At 40.6% G+C, this 18,808-nt stretch overlaps 1 protein-coding gene and 1 long non-coding RNA gene across 2 annotated transcripts in view; both read left to right on the top strand.

The window, feature by feature from the left end:
* The window catches only part of LOC110519322 (contactin-5), a 560,400-nt gene that overhangs the window by 430,694 nt on the left and 110,898 nt on the right, over positions 1-18,808 (top strand). The window contains exons 13-14 of the mRNA XM_036964829.1: positions 9,604-9,731; positions 11,674-11,849. Of these exons, the coding sequence (XP_036820724.1) occupies positions 9,604-9,731; positions 11,674-11,849 (304 nt within the window). The remainder of the gene's footprint in view (positions 1-9,603; positions 9,732-11,673; positions 11,850-18,808) is intronic.
* LOC118944666 lies at positions 3,987-4,415 on the top strand. The gene is made up of 3 exons (XR_005039966.1): positions 3,987-4,076; positions 4,278-4,329; positions 4,369-4,415. It is a non-coding gene; the product is annotated as an uncharacterized LOC118944666 (long non-coding RNA).

Below are 18,808 nucleotides of genomic sequence, written 5' to 3'. Positions count from 1 at the left end.
CCCATTACCAGATGTTAGGTCATGTGTTGTTGATTTATCTAAAACCCAATTACCATGTGTTGTTGATTTATCCTAAACCCATTACCAGATGTTAGGTCATGTGTTGTTGATTTATCTAAAACCCCATTACCAGATGTTAGGTCATGTGTTGTTGACTTATCTAAAACTCCATTACCAGGTGTTTTGTCATGTGTTGTTGATTTATCTAAAACCCCATCACCAGGTGTTAGGTCATGTGTTCTTTCTTTATCTAAAAACCCCATTACCATGTGTTGTTGCTTTATCTAAAACCCCATTACCAGCTGTTAGGTCATGTGTTGTTGATTTATCTGAAACCCTATTACCAGATGTTAGGTCATGTGTTGTTGATTTATCTAAAACCCCGTTACCAAATGAATGTTAGGTCATGTGTTGTTGATTTATCTAAAACCCCTTTAGCAGATGTTAGGTCATGTGATTTATCTAAAACCCCATTAACAGGTGTTAGGTCATGTGTTGTTGATTTATCTAAAACCCCATTACCAGATGTTAGGTCATGTGTTGTTGATTTATCTAAAACCCCATTACCAAATGTTAGGTCATGTGTTGTTGATTTATCTAAAACCCCATTACCATGTGTTGTTGATTTATCTAAAAATCAATTACCAGATGTTTGGTCATGTGTTGTTGACTTATCTAAAACCCCATTACCAGATGTTAGGTCATGTGGTGTTGATTTATCTAAAACCCCATTACCAAATGTTAGGTAATGTGTTGTTGATTCATCTAAAACCCCATTACCAGATGTTAGGTCATGTGTTGTTGATTTATCTAAAACCCCATTACCATGTGTTGTTGATTTATCTAAAAATCAATTACTAGATGTTAGGTCATGTGTTGTTGATTTATCTAAAACCCCATTACCATGTGTTGTTGATTTTTCTAAAACCCCATTACCAAATGTTAGGTCATGTGTTGTTCATTTAGCTAAAACCCCATTACCAGATGTAAGGTCATGTGTTGTTGATTTATCTAAAACCCCATTACCAGATGTTAGGTCATGTGTTGTTGACTTATCTAAAACCCCATTACCAGATGTTAGGTAATGTGTTGTTGATTTATCTAAAACCCCATTACCATGTGTTGTTGATTTATCTAAAAATCAATTACCAGATGTTTGTTCATGTGTCGTTGATTTATCTAAAACCCCATTACCAGATGTTAGGTCATGTGTTGTTGATTTATCTAAAGCCCCATTACCAGGTGTTTGGTCATGTGTTGTTGATTTATCTAAAACCCCATTACCAGATGTTAGGTCATGTGTTGTTGATTTATCTAAAACCCATTTTCCAGATGTTAGGTCATGTGTTTTATCTAACACCCCATTACCAGATGTTTGGTCATGTGTTGTTGATTTATCTAAAACCCCATTACCATGTGTTGTTGATTTATCTAAAACCCAATACCATGTGTTGTTGATTTATCTAAAACACCATTACCAGGTGTTAGGTCATGTGTTGTTGATTTTTCTAAAACCCATTTACCAGATGTTAGGTCACGTGTTCTTCCTTTATCTAAAACCCCATTACCATGTGTTGTTGATTTATCTAAAACCCCATCACCATGTGTTGTTGATTCATCTAAAACCCCAATACCATGTGTTGTTGCTTTATCTAAAACCCCATTGCCAAATGTTAGGTCATTTGTTGTTGATTTATCTAAAACCCCATTACCAGGTGTTAGGTCATGTGTTCTTCCTTTATCTAAAACCCCATTACCATGTGTTGGTGATTTATCTAAAACCCCATTACCAGGTGTTTGGTCATGTGTTGTTGATTTATCTAAAACCCCATTACCATGTGTTGTTGATTTATCTAAAACCCCATTACCAAATGTTAGGTCATGTGTTGTTGATTTATCTAAAACCCATTTACCAGATGTTAGGTCATGTGTTTTATCTAACACCCCATTACCAGATGTTAGGTCATGTGTTGTTGATTTATCTAAAACCCCATTACCATGTGTTGTTGATTTATCTAAAACCCCAATACCATGTGTTGTTGATTTATCTAAAACCCCATTACCAGGTGTTAGGTCATGTGTTCTTCCTTTATCTAAAACCCCATTACCATGTGTTGTTGATTTATCTAAAACCCCATTACCAAATGTTTGATCATGTGTTGTTGATTTATCTAAAACCCCATTACCAGATGTTAGGTCATGTGTTGTTGATTTTTCTAAAACCCCATTACCATGTGTTGTTGATTTATCTAAAAATCAATTACCAGATGTTTGGTCATGTGTTGTTGATTTATCTAAAACCCCATTACCAGATGTTAGGTCATGTGTTTTATCTAACACCCCATTACCAGATGTTAGGTCATGTGTTGTTGATTTATCTAAAACCCCATTACCATGTGTTGTTGATTTATCTAAAACCCCAATACCATGTGTTGTTGATTTATCTAAAACACCATTACCAGGTGTTAGGTCATGTGTTGTTGATTTATCTAAAACCCATTTACCAGATGTTAGGTCATGTGTTGTTGATTTATCTAAAACCCCATTACCAGGTGTTAGGTCATGTGTTCTTCCTTTATCTAAAACCCCATTACCATGTGTTGTTGATTTATCTAAAACCCCATCACCATGTGTTGTTGATTTATCTAAAACCCCAATACCATGTGTTGTTGCTTTATCTAAAACCCCATTACCAAATGTTAGGTCATTTGTTGTTGATTTATCTAAAACCCCATTACCAGGTGTTAGGTCATGTGTTCTTCCTTTATCTAAAACCCCATTACCATGTGTTGTTGATTTATCTAAAACCCCATTACCATGTGTTGTTCCTTTATCTAAAACCCTATTACCAAATGTTAGGTCATTTGTTGTTGATTTATCTAAAACCCCATTACCAGGTGTTAGGTCATGTGTTCTTCCTTTATCTAAAACCCCATTACCATGTGTTGTTGATTTATCTAAAACCCCATTACCAGATGTTAGGTCATGTGTTGTTGATTTATCTAAAACCCCATTACCAGATGTTTGGTCATGTGTTGTTGATTTATCTAAAACCCCATTACCAAATGTTAGGTCATGTGTTGTTGATTTATCTAAAACCCCATTACCAGATGTTAGGTCATGTGTTTTATCTAAAACCTCATTACCAGATGTTAGGTCATGTGATTTATCTAAAACCCCATTACCAGGTGTTAGGTCATGTGTTGTTGATTTATCTAAAACCCCATTACCAGATGTTAGGTCATGTGTTGTTGATTTATCTAAAACCCCATTATCAAATGTTAGGTCATGTGTTCTTCCTTTATCTAAAACCCCATTACCATGTGTTGTTGATTTATCTAAAACCCCATCACCATGTGTTGTTGATTCATCTAAAACCCCAATACCATGTGTTGTTGCTTTATCTAAAACCCCATTGCCAAATGTTAGGTCATTTGTTGTTGATTTATCTAAAACCCCATTACCAGGTGTTAGGTCATGTGTTCTTCCTTTATCTAAAACCCCATTACCATGTGTTGGTGATTTATCTAAAACCCCATTACCAGGTGTTTGGTCATGTGTTGTTGATTTATCTAAAACCCCATTACCATGTGTTGTTGATTTATCTAAAACCCCATTACCAAATGTTAGGTCATGTGTTGTTGATTTATCTAAAACCCATTTACCAGATGTTAGGTCATGTGTTTTATCTAACACCCCATTACCAGATGTTAGGTCATGTGTTGTTGATTTATCTAAAACCCCATTACCATGTGTTGTTGATTTATCTAAAACCCCAATACCATGTGTTGTTGATTTATCTAAAACACCATTACCAGGTGTTAGGTCATGTGTTGTTGATTTATCTAAAACCCATTTACCATGTGTTGTTGATTTATCTAAAACCCATTTACCAGATGTTAGGTCATGTGTTGTTGACTTATCTAAAACCCCATTACCAGATGTTAGGTCATGTGTTGTTGATTTATCTAAAACCCCATTACCAGATGTTAGGTCATGTGTTGTTGATTTATCTAAAACCCCATTACCAGATGTTAGGTCATGTGTTGTTGATTTATCTAAAACCCCATTACCAGGTGTTAGGTCATGTGTTCTTCCTTTATCTAAAACCCCATTACCATGTGTTGTTGATTTATCTAAAACCCCATTACCAAATGTTTGGTCATGTGTTGTTGATTTATCTAAAACCCCATTACCAGATGTTAGGTCATGTGTTGTTGATTTTTCTAAAACCCCATTACCATGTGTTGTTGATTTATCTAAAAATCAATTACCAGATGTTTGGTCATGTGTTGTTGATTTATCTAAAACCCCATTACCAGATGTTAGGTCATGTGTTTTATCTAACACCCCATTACCAGATGTTAGGTCATGTGTTGTTGATTTATCTAAAACCCCATTACCATGTGTTGTTGATTTATCTAAAACCCCAATACCATGTGTTGTTGATTTATCTAAAACACCATTACCAGGTGTTAGGTCATGTGTTGTTGATTTATCTAAAACCCATTTACCAGATGTTAGGTCATGTGTTGTTGATTTATCTAAAACCCCATTACCAGGTGTTAGGTCATGTGTTCTTCCTTTATCTAAAACCCCATTACCATGTGTTGTTGATTTATCTAAAACCCCATCACCATGTGTTGTTGATTTATCTAAAACCCCAATACCATGTGTTGTTGCTTTATCTAAAACCCCATTACCAAATGTTAGGTCATTTGTTGTTGATTTATCTAAAACCCCATTACCAGGTGTTAGGTCATGTGTTCTTCCTTTATCTAAAACCCCATTACCATGTGTTGTTGATTTATCTAAAACCCCATTACCATGTGTTGTTCCTTTATCTAAAACCCTATTACCAAATGTTAGGTCATTTGTCTTTGATTTATCTAAAACCCCATTACCAGGTGTTAGGTCATGTGTTCTTCCTTTATCTAAAACCCCATTACCATGTGTTGTTGATTTATCTAAAACCCCATTACCAGATGTTAGGTCATGTGTTGTTGATTTATCTAAAACCCCATTACCAGATGTTTGGTCATGCGTTGTTGATTTATCTAAAACCCCATTACCAAATGTTAGGTCATGTGTTGTTGATTTATCTAAAACCCCATTACCAGATGTTAGGTCATGTGTTTTATCTAAAACCTCATTACCAGATGTTAGGTCATGTGATTTATCTAAAACCCCATTACCAGGTGTTAGGTCATGTGTTGTTGATTTATCTAAAACCCCATTACCAGATGTTAGGTCATGTGTTGTTGATTTATCTAAAACCCCATTACCAAATGTTAGGTCATGTGTTGTTGATTTATCTAAAACCCCATTACCAGATGTTAGGTCATGTGTTGTTAATTTATCTAAAACCCCATTACCATGTGTTGTTAATTTATCTAAAACCCCATTACCAGATGTTAGGTCATGTGTTTTATCTAAAACCTCATTACCAGATGTTAGGTCATGTGATTTATCTAAAACCCCATTACCAGGTGTTAGGTCATGTGATTTATCTAAAACCCCATTACCAGATGTTAGGTCATGTGATTTATCTAAAACCCCATTACCAGATGTTAGGTCATGTGATTTATCTAAAACCCCATTACCAGATGTTAGGTCATGTGATTTATCTAAAACCCCATTACCAGATGTTAGGTCATGTGATTTATCTAAAACCCCATTACCAGATGTTAGGTCATGTGATTTATCTAAAACCCCATTACCAGATGTTAGGTCATGTGATTTATCTAAAACCCCATTACCAGGTGTTAGGTCATGTGTGGTCCAATGCATATTCCACTGAGGCTGTAACGAAAGTGGCTGCATTTCAATTTGGATTTCAACACTTGTTCCCTATTAATTTAGCCTAGTGGTGCAACTTTCACTGTGGATGGGGTGGACATGTCCTTCCCCCATTCCGAAAATGCATTTTTTTGTAATTGGAATGTGATACAAGACTCAGACCCCTCGGGTAGGCTGTTTGGAGTGTTTATCTGGGTAGAAAATACAATAATAATTGTTATGTCCCCACCACTTCTAAAACCAAAGTTGCGCCCCTGGTTTAGCCCTTATCTCAAGCGATAACATCAGGCTTGTAAATCTTATTGGAGATTTAGGCTTATTTGATGTTGTCAGGAATTCGCCTTCATTAGGAAATATAATTGTTGATTGATCTTGTGGCGATGGGGGAAATAGCATGTATTTATCTGTTAAGCCATTCTCCCGACTAACCTAATACCCTTTCATACTAACACATTTATTCGGCTACTTTTTTCCTCATTTTCTTCAATATCTGAAGTAATTGCTGGTATCAAAGCCAAAATTGTATTTCCACCGAACTACCGAGAAATCATTTCGGTACAGTTCTGCCTACGGCCCTAGAATGAAACGTAGCCGTAATGACGAGGTGGCTTTGGCGCGCACCAGGCTCTTAAAACTCTCGGAGGTTGCTAGACAACGCCCGTTAACCATCCTCCAGCCTGTTCTTTAACAACTTTGCAAGGCATGTCACCTTGCCCGTGTCTTCGTATAGCACACCACTAAGCATACCCTGTTTGGATCCATGTAGAATAACTGTGGGAATTGTTGCTTAATAATGAAAAAAGTCATCTAATCCTTGTAATAGATTTGAAGCATGTGTTCAACTAGATCAGCGTTTCCCAAACTCGGTCCTGGGTGCACGTTTTTGTTTTTGTCCTAGCACTAGACAGCTGATTCAAATAATCAACTAATCATCAACCTTTGATTATTTTAATCAGCTGTGTAATGCTGGGGGAAAAAACAAAACGTGCAGCTTGGGAGGGCCCTGAACTAGATAATCATTTCAGCACTGTTTTGATCCGGACAGCGCCGTCTCGCAGCTTTGAGACTCGTCTTGATGAATCAATACATGTCAGATTGGATATTGATTAGGCTACACAATTAGGCTGAGGAAATGTTAGCCAAGTTGAGGTGAGTGCTGCTCATTATCATCTTGTCTAGTTGTCTCATTTTTAATGTTATGTAGTTTAAGAAGTTGATTATTTTACTCCTCAGTCCAAACCAAACGACTGTGACTTCACGGACTTGTCTGATAATCAGTGTGATTTTGATTAACTGAATCTCCATCTGTAGTGGCTATTTGGTCAATTGGTTTCATCTATCACTGATCCGAAACATTTAGCATGCTATAATGTAGTCTAAATCACTGATCCGAAACATTTAGCATGCTATAATGTAGTCTAAATCACTGATCCGAAACATTTTGCATGCTATAATGAAGCCTAAATCACTGATCAGAAACATTTAGCATGCTATAATGTAGTCTAAATCACTGATCAGAAACATTTAGCATGCTATAATGAAGCCTAAATCACTGATCAGAAATATTTAGCATGATATAATGAAGCCTAAATCACTGATCCGAAACATTTAGCATGCTATAATGTAGTCTAAATCACTGATCCGAAACATTTAGCATGCTATAATGTAGTCTAAATCACTGATCCGAAACATTTTGCATGCTATAATGAAGCCTAAATCACTGATCAGAAACATTTAGCATGCTATAATGAAGCCTAAATCACTGATCAGAAACATTTAGCATGCTATAATGTAGTCTAAATCACTGATCAGAAACATTTAGCATGCTATAATGAAGCCTAAATAACTGATCAGAAACATTTAGCATGATATAATGAAGCCTAAATCACTGATCAGAAACATTTAGCATGCTATAATGTAGTCTAAATCACTGATCAGAAACATTTAGCATGCTATAATGAAGCCTAAATCACTGATCAGAAACATTTAGCATGCTATAATGAAGCCTAAATCACTGATCAGAAACATTTTGCATGCTATAATGAAGCCTAAATCACTGATCATAAACATTTAGCATGCTATAATGTAGTCTAAATCACTGATCAGAAACATTTAGCATGCTATAATGTAGCCTAAATCACTGATCAGAAACATTTAGCATGCTATAATGTAGTCTAAATCACTGATCAGAAACATTTAGCATGCTATAATGTAGCCTAAATCACTGATCAGAAACATTTAGCATGCTATAATGTAGTCTAAATCACTGATCAGAAACATTTAGCATGCTATAATGTAGTCTAAATCACTGATCAGAAACATTTAGCATGCTATAATGTAGTCTAAATCACTGATCAGAAACATTTAGCATGCTATAATGAAGCCTAAATCACTGATCAGAAACATTTAGCATGCTATAATGAAGCCTAAATCACTGATCAGAAACATTTAGCATGCTATAATGTAGTCTAAATCAAGTGGAGGCCTATTATTTTGTTCAGTCGTGTATGGTATAGACAACTCAAAGTCTGCGGAGGTTGTGAACTGTGAACGAGACTCACATGCTTTTGAAAATAGGACTGCTATTATTTTGTGTGGGTGTCACGATGAAGGTATTCCTGCTCCCTAACAACGTGGAGTGTGGGTAAGAAAGAGATTAAACGTGGATTTAAAAAAAAGCATGGGATTGGGCTCTGTTTCAAAAGATCACGTTTTTTTATATGATAGCGGTTCCACACGTTCCCTTGACACAAGTTGTGTGGGAAAAATATTATTGTATTTTATTCTGTCATATTCCATCATATTGATTTAATATGGAATAATAATGAGTTTATTTTTGATGGTGTATATTCAATGGATTTATTAAAACAGAAGCCCAACCACATCTGCGCAGCACTACGGCCACTCGCCACCATCACGCGTACAGGAAATATACAACTAGGCAAGTCAGTTAAGAACACATGTGTATTTACAATGACGGCCTACCCCCCGGCGAAAACGCAGAGAACTGTGCACCGCCCTATGGGACTCCCAATCACGGCCGGATGTGATACAGCCTGGATTCGAAACCAGGGACTGTAGTGACGCCTCTTGCACTGAGATGCGGTGCCTTGCGCCACTCGGGAGCCCTGAGGTGTAAAAGGCTATGCAAGCAAGAATGTGGTAAAATAAATGTCCCGGTTTGTAAGGGGGTCATATAAACACGGGCCAATTGTATTTTACAGGCTAAACACCGTAAATACTATGTGAAAGCATTATTAGTCTGTTGTTGTTTGCCCCTTGTGGTAAATAGTGTTTTCAGGTCATAATACTGAAGAACATAGAAAAGTGAATCCTTTCCTAGTAATGTTTCACTCGAGTCCACAATTAAACAGCTTATGTAGCTTGTACACAGTACATATGTCCTCTTGACAAGGATCTTTCTGGGGGAACTGTCTGCACAACTTGGTATTTGCAGCAGCTGCTCTTCCTGGGGTCCACACAAAACATGAAACATAACATTAAGAACAACAGCTCAAGGACAGAACTACATAACTTGCCCTTGGAAAATCAATAAGATCATCTTGTCTGAGCTAGATAGAACATAGAGTATATGAAATATTTAAAATCCCCCAAATGGATACGCTCTGAAATTCATTTGTTATGCTGTTTGACTTTCTGAGCTGTCCTGATCTGCCTGATGTCTTCCAGCAATTTAAATTCACTTTAATGAATGCTATAAGCAACTCAAACTGCATACCACTTTAAACTCAACTGTTTTAGTTAAACAGGCATTTGGTTTGTATTGTATTTGTTCTTTGGCAGGATAATGCTGTTACGAAACAACACGCTGAGGATCATCAACTCCACCCGCTCTGACGAGGGGAACTATGTCTGTCGAGCCGAGAATCAGTTTGGCTCGGCTGAGATGACGGCCATGCTCTGGGTAAAAGGTAAGCGATGCCCAGGGGGCCTTTATTTTCTGCCAAATTAGTGCCAGTCACACACCAGTAAACAGTCCCCCAATGTCGTTTCCTGCCACCTTTGTCTGGGGGGTGGCGAGAGGGGGAGAGAGGCAGAGGGGACGCCAGCGGAATTTATTGTGTTCGCTCGACTGCGAAGCAAAAGGGTTTTCACATTCAAAATCATTTTACAAGGGCACCCTATTTGACAGGGTAAGACGGCCTGTTGTACATGAACAGCATTCACAGCTGAAATCAAAGGAGGCCCTGAGTGCAGAGTGACTGTTTTGGTCCTTTTCAAGGTTTTAGTATGCAGGATGTGTTTTGATAATGACATTAATGACAAGTCAATCCGGCTACCTGGTTGTTAGTTACCCTGGTCCCATCTGAATAGAGCTTTGCCTGGACCCAGATCACAGATGTTCTTTTGTGTTTTTCCTCTGACTAATGTTGCCATGCCATACTAGCCAAGGTAGCCTAGATATACAGTCCTTGACTTGTTCTACATTTTGTTACATTACAGCCATTTCTAAAAAAAAAATTTTTGTTTTCTGTTTTGTTCCTTCATAAATTTACACACAATATCCCAGTTTTACAAAGCAAAAACAGGTTTTTAGACATTTTTGCAAATGCATATTAAATAAAAAAACTGATCACATTTACATCAGTATTCAGACCCTTTACTCAGTACTTTGTTGACGCACCTTTGGCAGCTATTACAGCCTTGAGTCTTCTTAGGTATGATGCTACAAGCGTGGCAAACCTGCATTTGGGGAGTTTCTCCCATTCTTCTCTGCAGATCCTCTCAAGCTCTGTCAGGATGGATGGGGAGTGTCGCTGCACAGCTACTGTATATTCAGGTCTCTCTAGAGATGTTCGATCGGGTTCAAGTCCGGGCTCTGGCTAGGCCACTCAAGGACTTTCAGAGACTTGTCCCGAAGCCACTCTTGCGTTGTCTTGGTTGTGTGCTTAGGGTCGTTGTCTTGTTGGAAGGTGATCCTTCACCCCAGTCTGAGGTCCTGAGCACTCTGCAGCAGGTTTTCATTAATGATCTCTCTGTACTTTGCTCCGTTCATCTTTCCCTCAAACCTGACTAGTCTCCCAGTCGCTGCAACTTAAAAATAATATCCCCACAGCCTGATGCTGCCACCACCATGCTTCACCATAGGGATTGTGCCAGGGTTCCTCCAGACGTGACGCTTGGCATTCAGGCCAAGGAGTTCAATCTTCGTTTCATCAGACCAGATAATCTTGTTTCTCATGGTCTGAGAGTCTTTAGGTGCCTTTGGGTAAAGTCCAGGCGGGCTGTCATGTGCCTTTTACTGAGGAGTAGCTTCTGTCTGGTCACTCTACCATAAAGGCCTGATTGGTGGAGTCTACCGTTAGGACGCTGTTTCAGTCTACCGCTAGGACGGTGTATCAGTCTACCGTTAGGACGGTGTAGCAGTCTACCGTTAGGACAGTGTATTGGTCTACCGCTAGGACAGTGTAGCAGACTACCGTTAGGACAGTGTAGCAGTCTACCGCTAGGACAGTGTAGCAGTCTACCGTTAGGACAGTGTAGCAGTCTACCGCTAGGACAGTGTAGCAGTCTACCGTTAGGACAGTGTTAGCAGTCTACCGTTAGGACATTGTAGCAGTCTACCGTTAGGACAGTATATTGGTCTACCATTAGGATGGTGTAGCAGTCTACCGTTAGGACGGTGTAGCAGTCTACCGTTAGGACGATGTAGCAGTCTACCGTTAGGACGGTGTATCAGTCTACCATTAGGACAGTGTATCAGTCTACCGTTAGGCGTGACATGTCCTAGGGTGACAGTGTATCGGTCTACCGTTAGGACAGTGTAGCAGTCCTGTGTCCTAAGCTAGCTTTAGCTGTGTTTTGTCCAGAGGTGTTGTTATGCTAAGATGCAGCAGTGTTGTGTTTTTGCAGAGGCCATGCGTGTGGACCTGAGCCCCAGCAGGATGGAGGTGACAGTGGGGGAGAGCGTGGTGCTCAGTTGCAGGGTGTCACATGACCCGTCTCTGGACGTGGCCTTCCAGTGGCTCCTCAACCAGCAGCCCCTCAACTTCCAACAGGAGGGCGGACATTTTGAATATACCCAAACAGTAAGTAACACTTTTTTGGTTACTACATGATTCAATATGTGTTATTTCATCATGTTGTTGTCTTCACTATTGTCTACAATGAAAATAGTAAAAATATAGAAACACTCTTAAATGAGTAGGTGTGTCCTTTTGACTGGTACTGTATATAGATTTTTAAATATATATATTTTTTTTTGGGGGGGTGGGGGACTCAGTCGTGGTCTCATCTTAATGTTGACATTTAGAAAAGTAGAATACACAAAGGTGCTATTTCTAAATTTGGTTTTGCATTAGCAGTTTCTCAATATATTAGGTATTGATAACTCATGTGGATTGGCAGAGTATGGCGCTTGCAATGCCGAGATAGTGGGTTCGATTTATGGGACCACCCATACGTAACATTTATGCATGCATGACTAGAAGTGCCATAACTGCATGTTTCTGAGAGCGCGGTTGCTCTATGGTTATTTAACGTACAACCTTCCCACAACGTTCTGGGAATGGTGCAGGATAGTTGCTTGGCTTTGGAACATTTAAGGAACATTTAAGGAACGTCTTGACACAAATAAAATGAATTGGTATTTCATTACTTTAACAGAATGTTTCCTAAAAGTTCAAACATGATTACCTTTCATTTCAAATGTTCTAATGTTCTAGGAACGTTCTCCAACTGGTTTGACATTGCTCATGTTCTCAAGTAGTGTTTGTATTTATTATGGATCTGTATTTATTATAGATCCCCTTTAGTTCCTGCCAAGGCAGCAGCTACTCTTCCTGGGGTTTATTATGGATCCCTATTAGTTCCTGCCAAGGCAGCAGCTACTCTTCCAGGGGTTTATTGTGGATCCCCATTAGTTCCTGCCAAGGCAGCAGCTACTCTTCCTGGGGTTTATTATGGATCCCCATTAGTTCCTGCCAAGGCAGCAGCTACTCTTCCAGGGGTTTATTATGGATCCCCATTAGTTCCTGCCAAGGCAGCAGCTACTCTTCCTGGGGTTTATTCAGGATCCCCATTAGTTCCTGCCAAGGCAGCAGCTACTCTTCCTGGGGTTTATTATGTATCCCCATTAGTTCCTGCCAAGGCAGCAGCTACTCTTCCTGGGGTTTATTATGGATCCCCATTAGTTCCTGCCAAGACAGGAGCTACTCTTCCTGGGGTCCAGCAAAATTTATGAAGTGTATATATCATGAGGCAAGGCGAAACTCAGATGCAGACACAGGAGGCAGATGGTTGGAGTCTTACAATGTTTATTAATCCAAAAGGAGTAGGCAAGAGAATGGTCGTGGACAGCCAAAAGGTCAAAACCAGATCAGAGTCCAGGAGGTATAGAGTGGCAGACAGGCTCTCATGGTCAAGGCAGGCAGAATGGTCAGGCAGGCGGGTACAGAGTCCAGAACAGGCAAGGGTCAACACCGGGAGGACTAGAAAAAGGAGAATGCAAAAAGCAGGACAACGGGAGAACCACTGGTTGACTTGGAAACATACAAGACGAACTGGCACAGAGAGACAGGAAACACAGGGATAAATACACTGGTACAGAGAGACAGGAAACACAGGGATAAATACACTGGTACAGAGAGACAGGAAACACAGGGATAAATACACTGGTACAGAGAGACAGGAAACACAGGGATAAATACACTGGTACAGAGAGACAGGAAACACAGGGATAAATACACTGGTACAGAGAGACAGGAAACACAGGGATAAATACACTGGTACAGAGAGACAGGAAACACAGCGATAAATACACTGGAACAGAGAGACAGGAAACACAGGGATAAATACACTGGCACAGAGAGACAGGAAACACAGGGATAAATACACTGGTACAGAGAGACAGGGAACACAGGGATAAATACACTGGTACAGAGAGACAGGAAACACAGCGATAAATACACTGGTACAGAGAGACAGGAAACACAGGGATAAATACACTGGTACAGAGAGACAGGAAACACAGCGATAAATACACTGGTACAGAGAGACAGGAAACACAGGGATAAATACACTGGCACAGAGAGACAGGAAACACAGGGATAAATACACTGGTACAGAGAGACAGGAAACACAGGGATAAATACACTGGAACAGAGAGACAGGGAACACAGGGATAAATACACTGGTACAGAGAGACAGGAAACACAGGGATAAATACACTGGTACAGAGAGACAGGAAACACAGGGATAAATACACTGGTACAGAGAGACAGGAAACACAGGGATAAATACACTGGTACAGAGAGACAGGAAACACAGGGATAAATACACTGGTACAGAGAGACAGGAAACACAGGGATAAATGCACTGGCACAGAGAGACAGGAAACACAGGGATAAATACACTGGTACAGAGAGACAGGAAACACAGGGATAAATGCACTGGCACAGAGAGACAGGGAACACAGGGATAAATACACTGGTACAGAGAGACAGGAAACATAGGGATAAATACACTGGTACAGAGAGACAGGAAACATAGGGATAAATACACTGGTACAGAGAGACAGGAAACACAGGGATAAATGCACTGGTGCAGAGAGACAGGAAACACAGGGATAAATACACTGGTACAGAGAGACAGGAAAAACAGGGATAAATACACTAGCACAGAGAGACAGGAAACAACGGGATAAATACACTGGTACAGAGAGACAGGAAACACAGGGATAAATACACTGGAACAGAGAGACAGGGAACACAGGGATAAATACACTGGTACAGAGAGACAGGAAACACAGGGATAAATACACTAGTACAGAGAGACAGGAAACACAGGGATAAATACACTGGTACAGAGAGACAGGAAACACAGGGATAAATACACAGGGAAAATAAGCGACACCTGGGGGGGTGGAGACAATCACAAGAACAGTTGAAACAAATCAGTGTGACATTAAACAATTTTAAAAACATGACAATACATTCACAGGTTTCAGGCCCCTACTCCACCACTACAACATACACTCAGCAGAAAAAGAAAAGTCCTCTCTCTGTCAACTGCCTTTATTTTCAGCAAACTTAACATGTGGAAATATTTGTATGAACATAACAAGATTCAACAACTGAGACGTAAACTGAACAAGTTCTACAGACATGTGACTAACAGAAATGGAATAATGTGTCCCTGAAAAAAGGGGGGTCAAAATCAAAAGTAACAGTCAGTATCTGGTGTGGCCACCAGCTGCATTAAGTACTGCAGTGCATCTCCTCCTCATGGACTGCACCAGATTTGCCAGTTCTTGCTGTGAGATGTTACCCCACTCTTCCAACAAGGCACCTGCAAGTTCCCGGACATTTCTGGGGGGGAATGGTCCTAGCCCTCACCCTCCGATCCAACAGGTCCCAGACGTGCTCAACGGGATTGAGATCCGGGCTCTTCGCTGACCATGGCAGAACACTGACATTCCTGTCTTGCAGGAAATCACGCACAGAACGAGCAGTATGGCTGGTGGCATTGTGGTACTGGAGGTCATGTCAGGATGAGCCAGCAGGAAGGGTACCACATGAGGGAGGAGGATGTCTTCCCTGTAATGCACAGCACTGAGATTGCCTGCAATGACAACGAGCTCAGTCCAATGATGCTGCGACACACCGCCACAGACCATGACGGACCCTCCACCTCCAAATCGATCCCAGTCCAGAGAATAACGCTCATTCCTTCAACGATAAACGTGAATCCGACCATCACCCCTGACTCGTCAGTGAAGAGCACTTTTTGCCAGTCCTGTCTGGTCCAGCGACGGTGGGTTTGTGCCCATAGGCGACGTTGTTGCTGCTGATGTCTGGTGAGGACCTGCCTTACAACAGGCCTACAAGCCCTCAGTCCAGCCTCTCTCAGCCTATTGTGGACAGTCTGAGCACTGATGCAGGGATTGTGCATTCCTGGTGTAACTCGGGCAGTTATTGTTGCCATCCTGTACCTGTCCCGCAGGTGTGATGTCCAGATGTACTGATCCTGTGCAGGTGTTGTTACACGTGGTCTGCCACAGCGAGGATGATCAGCTGTCCGTCCTGTCTCCCTGTAGCGCTGTCTTAGACGTCTCACAGTACGGACATTGCAATTTATTGCCCTGGCCACATCTGCTGTCCTCATGCCTCCTTGCAGCATGCCTAAGGCATGTTCACACAGATGAGCAGGGACCCTGGGCATCTTTCTTTTGGTGTTTTTCAGAGTCAGTAGAAAGGCCTCATTAGTGTCCTAAGTTTTCATAACTGTGACCTTAATTGCCTTTCGTCTGTAAGCTGTTAGTGTCTTAATGACCGTTCCACAGGTGCATGTTCATTAATTGTTAATGGTTCATTGAACAAGCATGGTAAACAGTGTTTAAACCCTTTACAATGAAGATCTGTGAAGTTATTTGGAATTTTATGAATTATCTTTGAAAGACAGGGTCCTAAAAAAGGGATGTTTCTTTTTTTGCTGAGTTTATATACTGTGTGTGTGTGTGTGTGTATATACAGTATAAGCTGGTGGTTCCTTTTAACATGAGTCTTCAATATTCCTAGGTAAGAAGTTTTAGGTTGTAGTTTTATAGGAATTTTAGGACTATTTCTCTCTATACCATTTGTATTTCATAAACCTTTGACTATTGGATATTCTTATAGGCACTGTAGTATTGCCAGCCTAATCTCAGGAGTTGATAGGCTTGAAGTCATAAACAATGCTGTGAAGCAAGCATTGCTAAGAGCTGCTGGCAAAACGCAGGATAGTGCTGTTTGAATGAATGCTTATGAGCCTGCTCCTGCCTACCACAGCTCAGTCAGACTGCTCTATCAAATATCAAATCATAGGCTTAATTATAATAAAATAAACACACAGAAATACGAGCCTTTGGTCATTAATATGGTAAAATCCGGAAACTATCATTTCGAAAAGAAAACGTTGAGTATTTTATCAAACGGCTGGCATCCATAAGTCTAAATATTGCTGTTACATTACACGACCTTCAATGTTATGTCATAATTGTGTAAAATTCTGCCAAATTAATTACGGTCTTTGTTAGGAAGAAATGGTCTTCACACAGTTTACAATGAGCCAGGCGGCCCAAACTGCTGCATATACCCTGACTCTGTTGCACAGAACGCAAGAGAAGTGACACAATTTTCCTAGTTAATATTGCCTGCTAACATGAATTTATTTTAACTGAATATGCATGGTCATTGTCCTGTTGGAAGGGGACCCTTCACCCCAGTCTGAGGTCCAGACCGCTCTGGAGCAGGTTTTCATCAAGGATCTCTGTACTTTGCTCAGTTAATCTTTCCCTCGATCCTGACTAGTCTCTCAGTCCCTGCCGCTGAAAAACATCCCCACAGCATGATGCTGCCACGACTATGATTCACTGTAGGGATGGTGTCAGGTTTCATCCAGACGTGACGCTTGGCATTCAGGCCAAAGAGTTCAATCTTGGTTTCATCAGACCAGAGAATCTTGTTTCTCATGGTCTGAGAGTCTTTAGGTGCCTTTTGGGTAACTCCTAGCAGGCTATAATGTGTCTTTTACTGAGGAGTGGCTTCCGTCTGGCCACTCTACCATAAAGGCCTGATTGATGGAGTGCTGCAGAGATTGTTGTCCTTCTGGAAGGTTCTCTCATCTCCACAGAGGAACTCTGGAGCTCTGTCAAGAGTCACAATCGGGTTGTTGGTCACCTCCCTGACCAAGGCCCTTCTCCCTCAATTATACAGTGGTGCAACTACTTTTTCCACGAATGCTCTTGTTAAATCATCACTAGTTTGCCTGTGATTCGATGATAAATGAACAGGCACCGCATTGATTATTTGCAATGCAGGACAAGCTATTTAAACTAGTAATATTCTCAACCATGTGTAGTTAACTAGTGATTATTTTAAGATTTATTTTTTTATTTTATAAGATTGTCTAGCTAGCACCTTACCTTGGCTCCTTGCTGGACTCACGTACCAGGTCTCCTCATGGAGTGCAATGTAATCGTCGTCCAAAAAATGCCGATTACCAACTGTTATGAAAACTCGAAATCGGCCTTATGGCCGATTAATCAATTGACCTCTATAAGGTATTTGTGACCAACAGATGTATATCTGAATTCCCAGTCATGTGAAATCTATAGATTAGGGCCTAATGAAATCATTTAAATTGACTGATTTCCATATATTAACATTAACTCAGTAAAACCTTTGGAATTGTTGCATGTTTTGTTTGTATTTTTGTTCCGTGTTTATACAGGGCATTCAGAAAGTATTCAGAAAGTATTCAGAAAGTATTCAGAAAGTATTCAGAAAGTATTCAGAAAGTATTCAGAAAGCATTCAGACCACATTTTGTTACGTTACCCCCTTATTCTAAAATGTATTGAATTGTTTTTTCCCTCATCAATCTACTCACAATACTCCATAACGACAAAGCATTAACAGTTTATTTTTTATTTTTGCAAATTGTCCCATCGCTGCAACTCCCGTACCGACTCGGGAGAGGCGAAGGTCGAGAGCCGTGCGTCCTCCGAAACACAACCCAGCCACTACTTCTTGACACATCGATGCCCACTTAACCCAAAAAGCCAGCTGCACCAATGTGTCAGAGGAAACATTGTGCACCTGGCGACCGTGTCAGCGTGCATTGCGCCCGGCCCTCCACAGGAGTAGCTAGTGTGGAATGGGACAAGGACATCCCTGCCGGCCAAACCCTCCCCTTACCCGGACGACGCTGGGCCAATTGTGCGCCACCTCATGGTCGCGGCTGGCTGCAACAGAGGACTCGAACCCAGAATCTCTAGTGGTACAGCTTGCACTGCGATGACCACTGCACCATAGACCACTGCACCATAGACCGCTGCACCATAGACCACTGCACCATAGACCACTGCACCATAGACCACTGCACCATAGACCACTGCACCATAGACCACTGCACCATAGACCACTGCACCATAGACCACTGCATCATAGACCACTGCACCATAGACCACTGCACCATAGACCACTGCACCATAGACCACTGCGCCATAG

This window comes from Oncorhynchus mykiss, chromosome 27 (genome assembly GCF_013265735.2).
Source record: "Oncorhynchus mykiss isolate Arlee chromosome 27, USDA_OmykA_1.1, whole genome shotgun sequence".
Taxonomy (NCBI): domain Eukaryota; kingdom Metazoa; phylum Chordata; class Actinopteri; order Salmoniformes; family Salmonidae; genus Oncorhynchus; species Oncorhynchus mykiss.
This window is presented reverse-complemented; position numbering and strand designations above follow the sequence as displayed.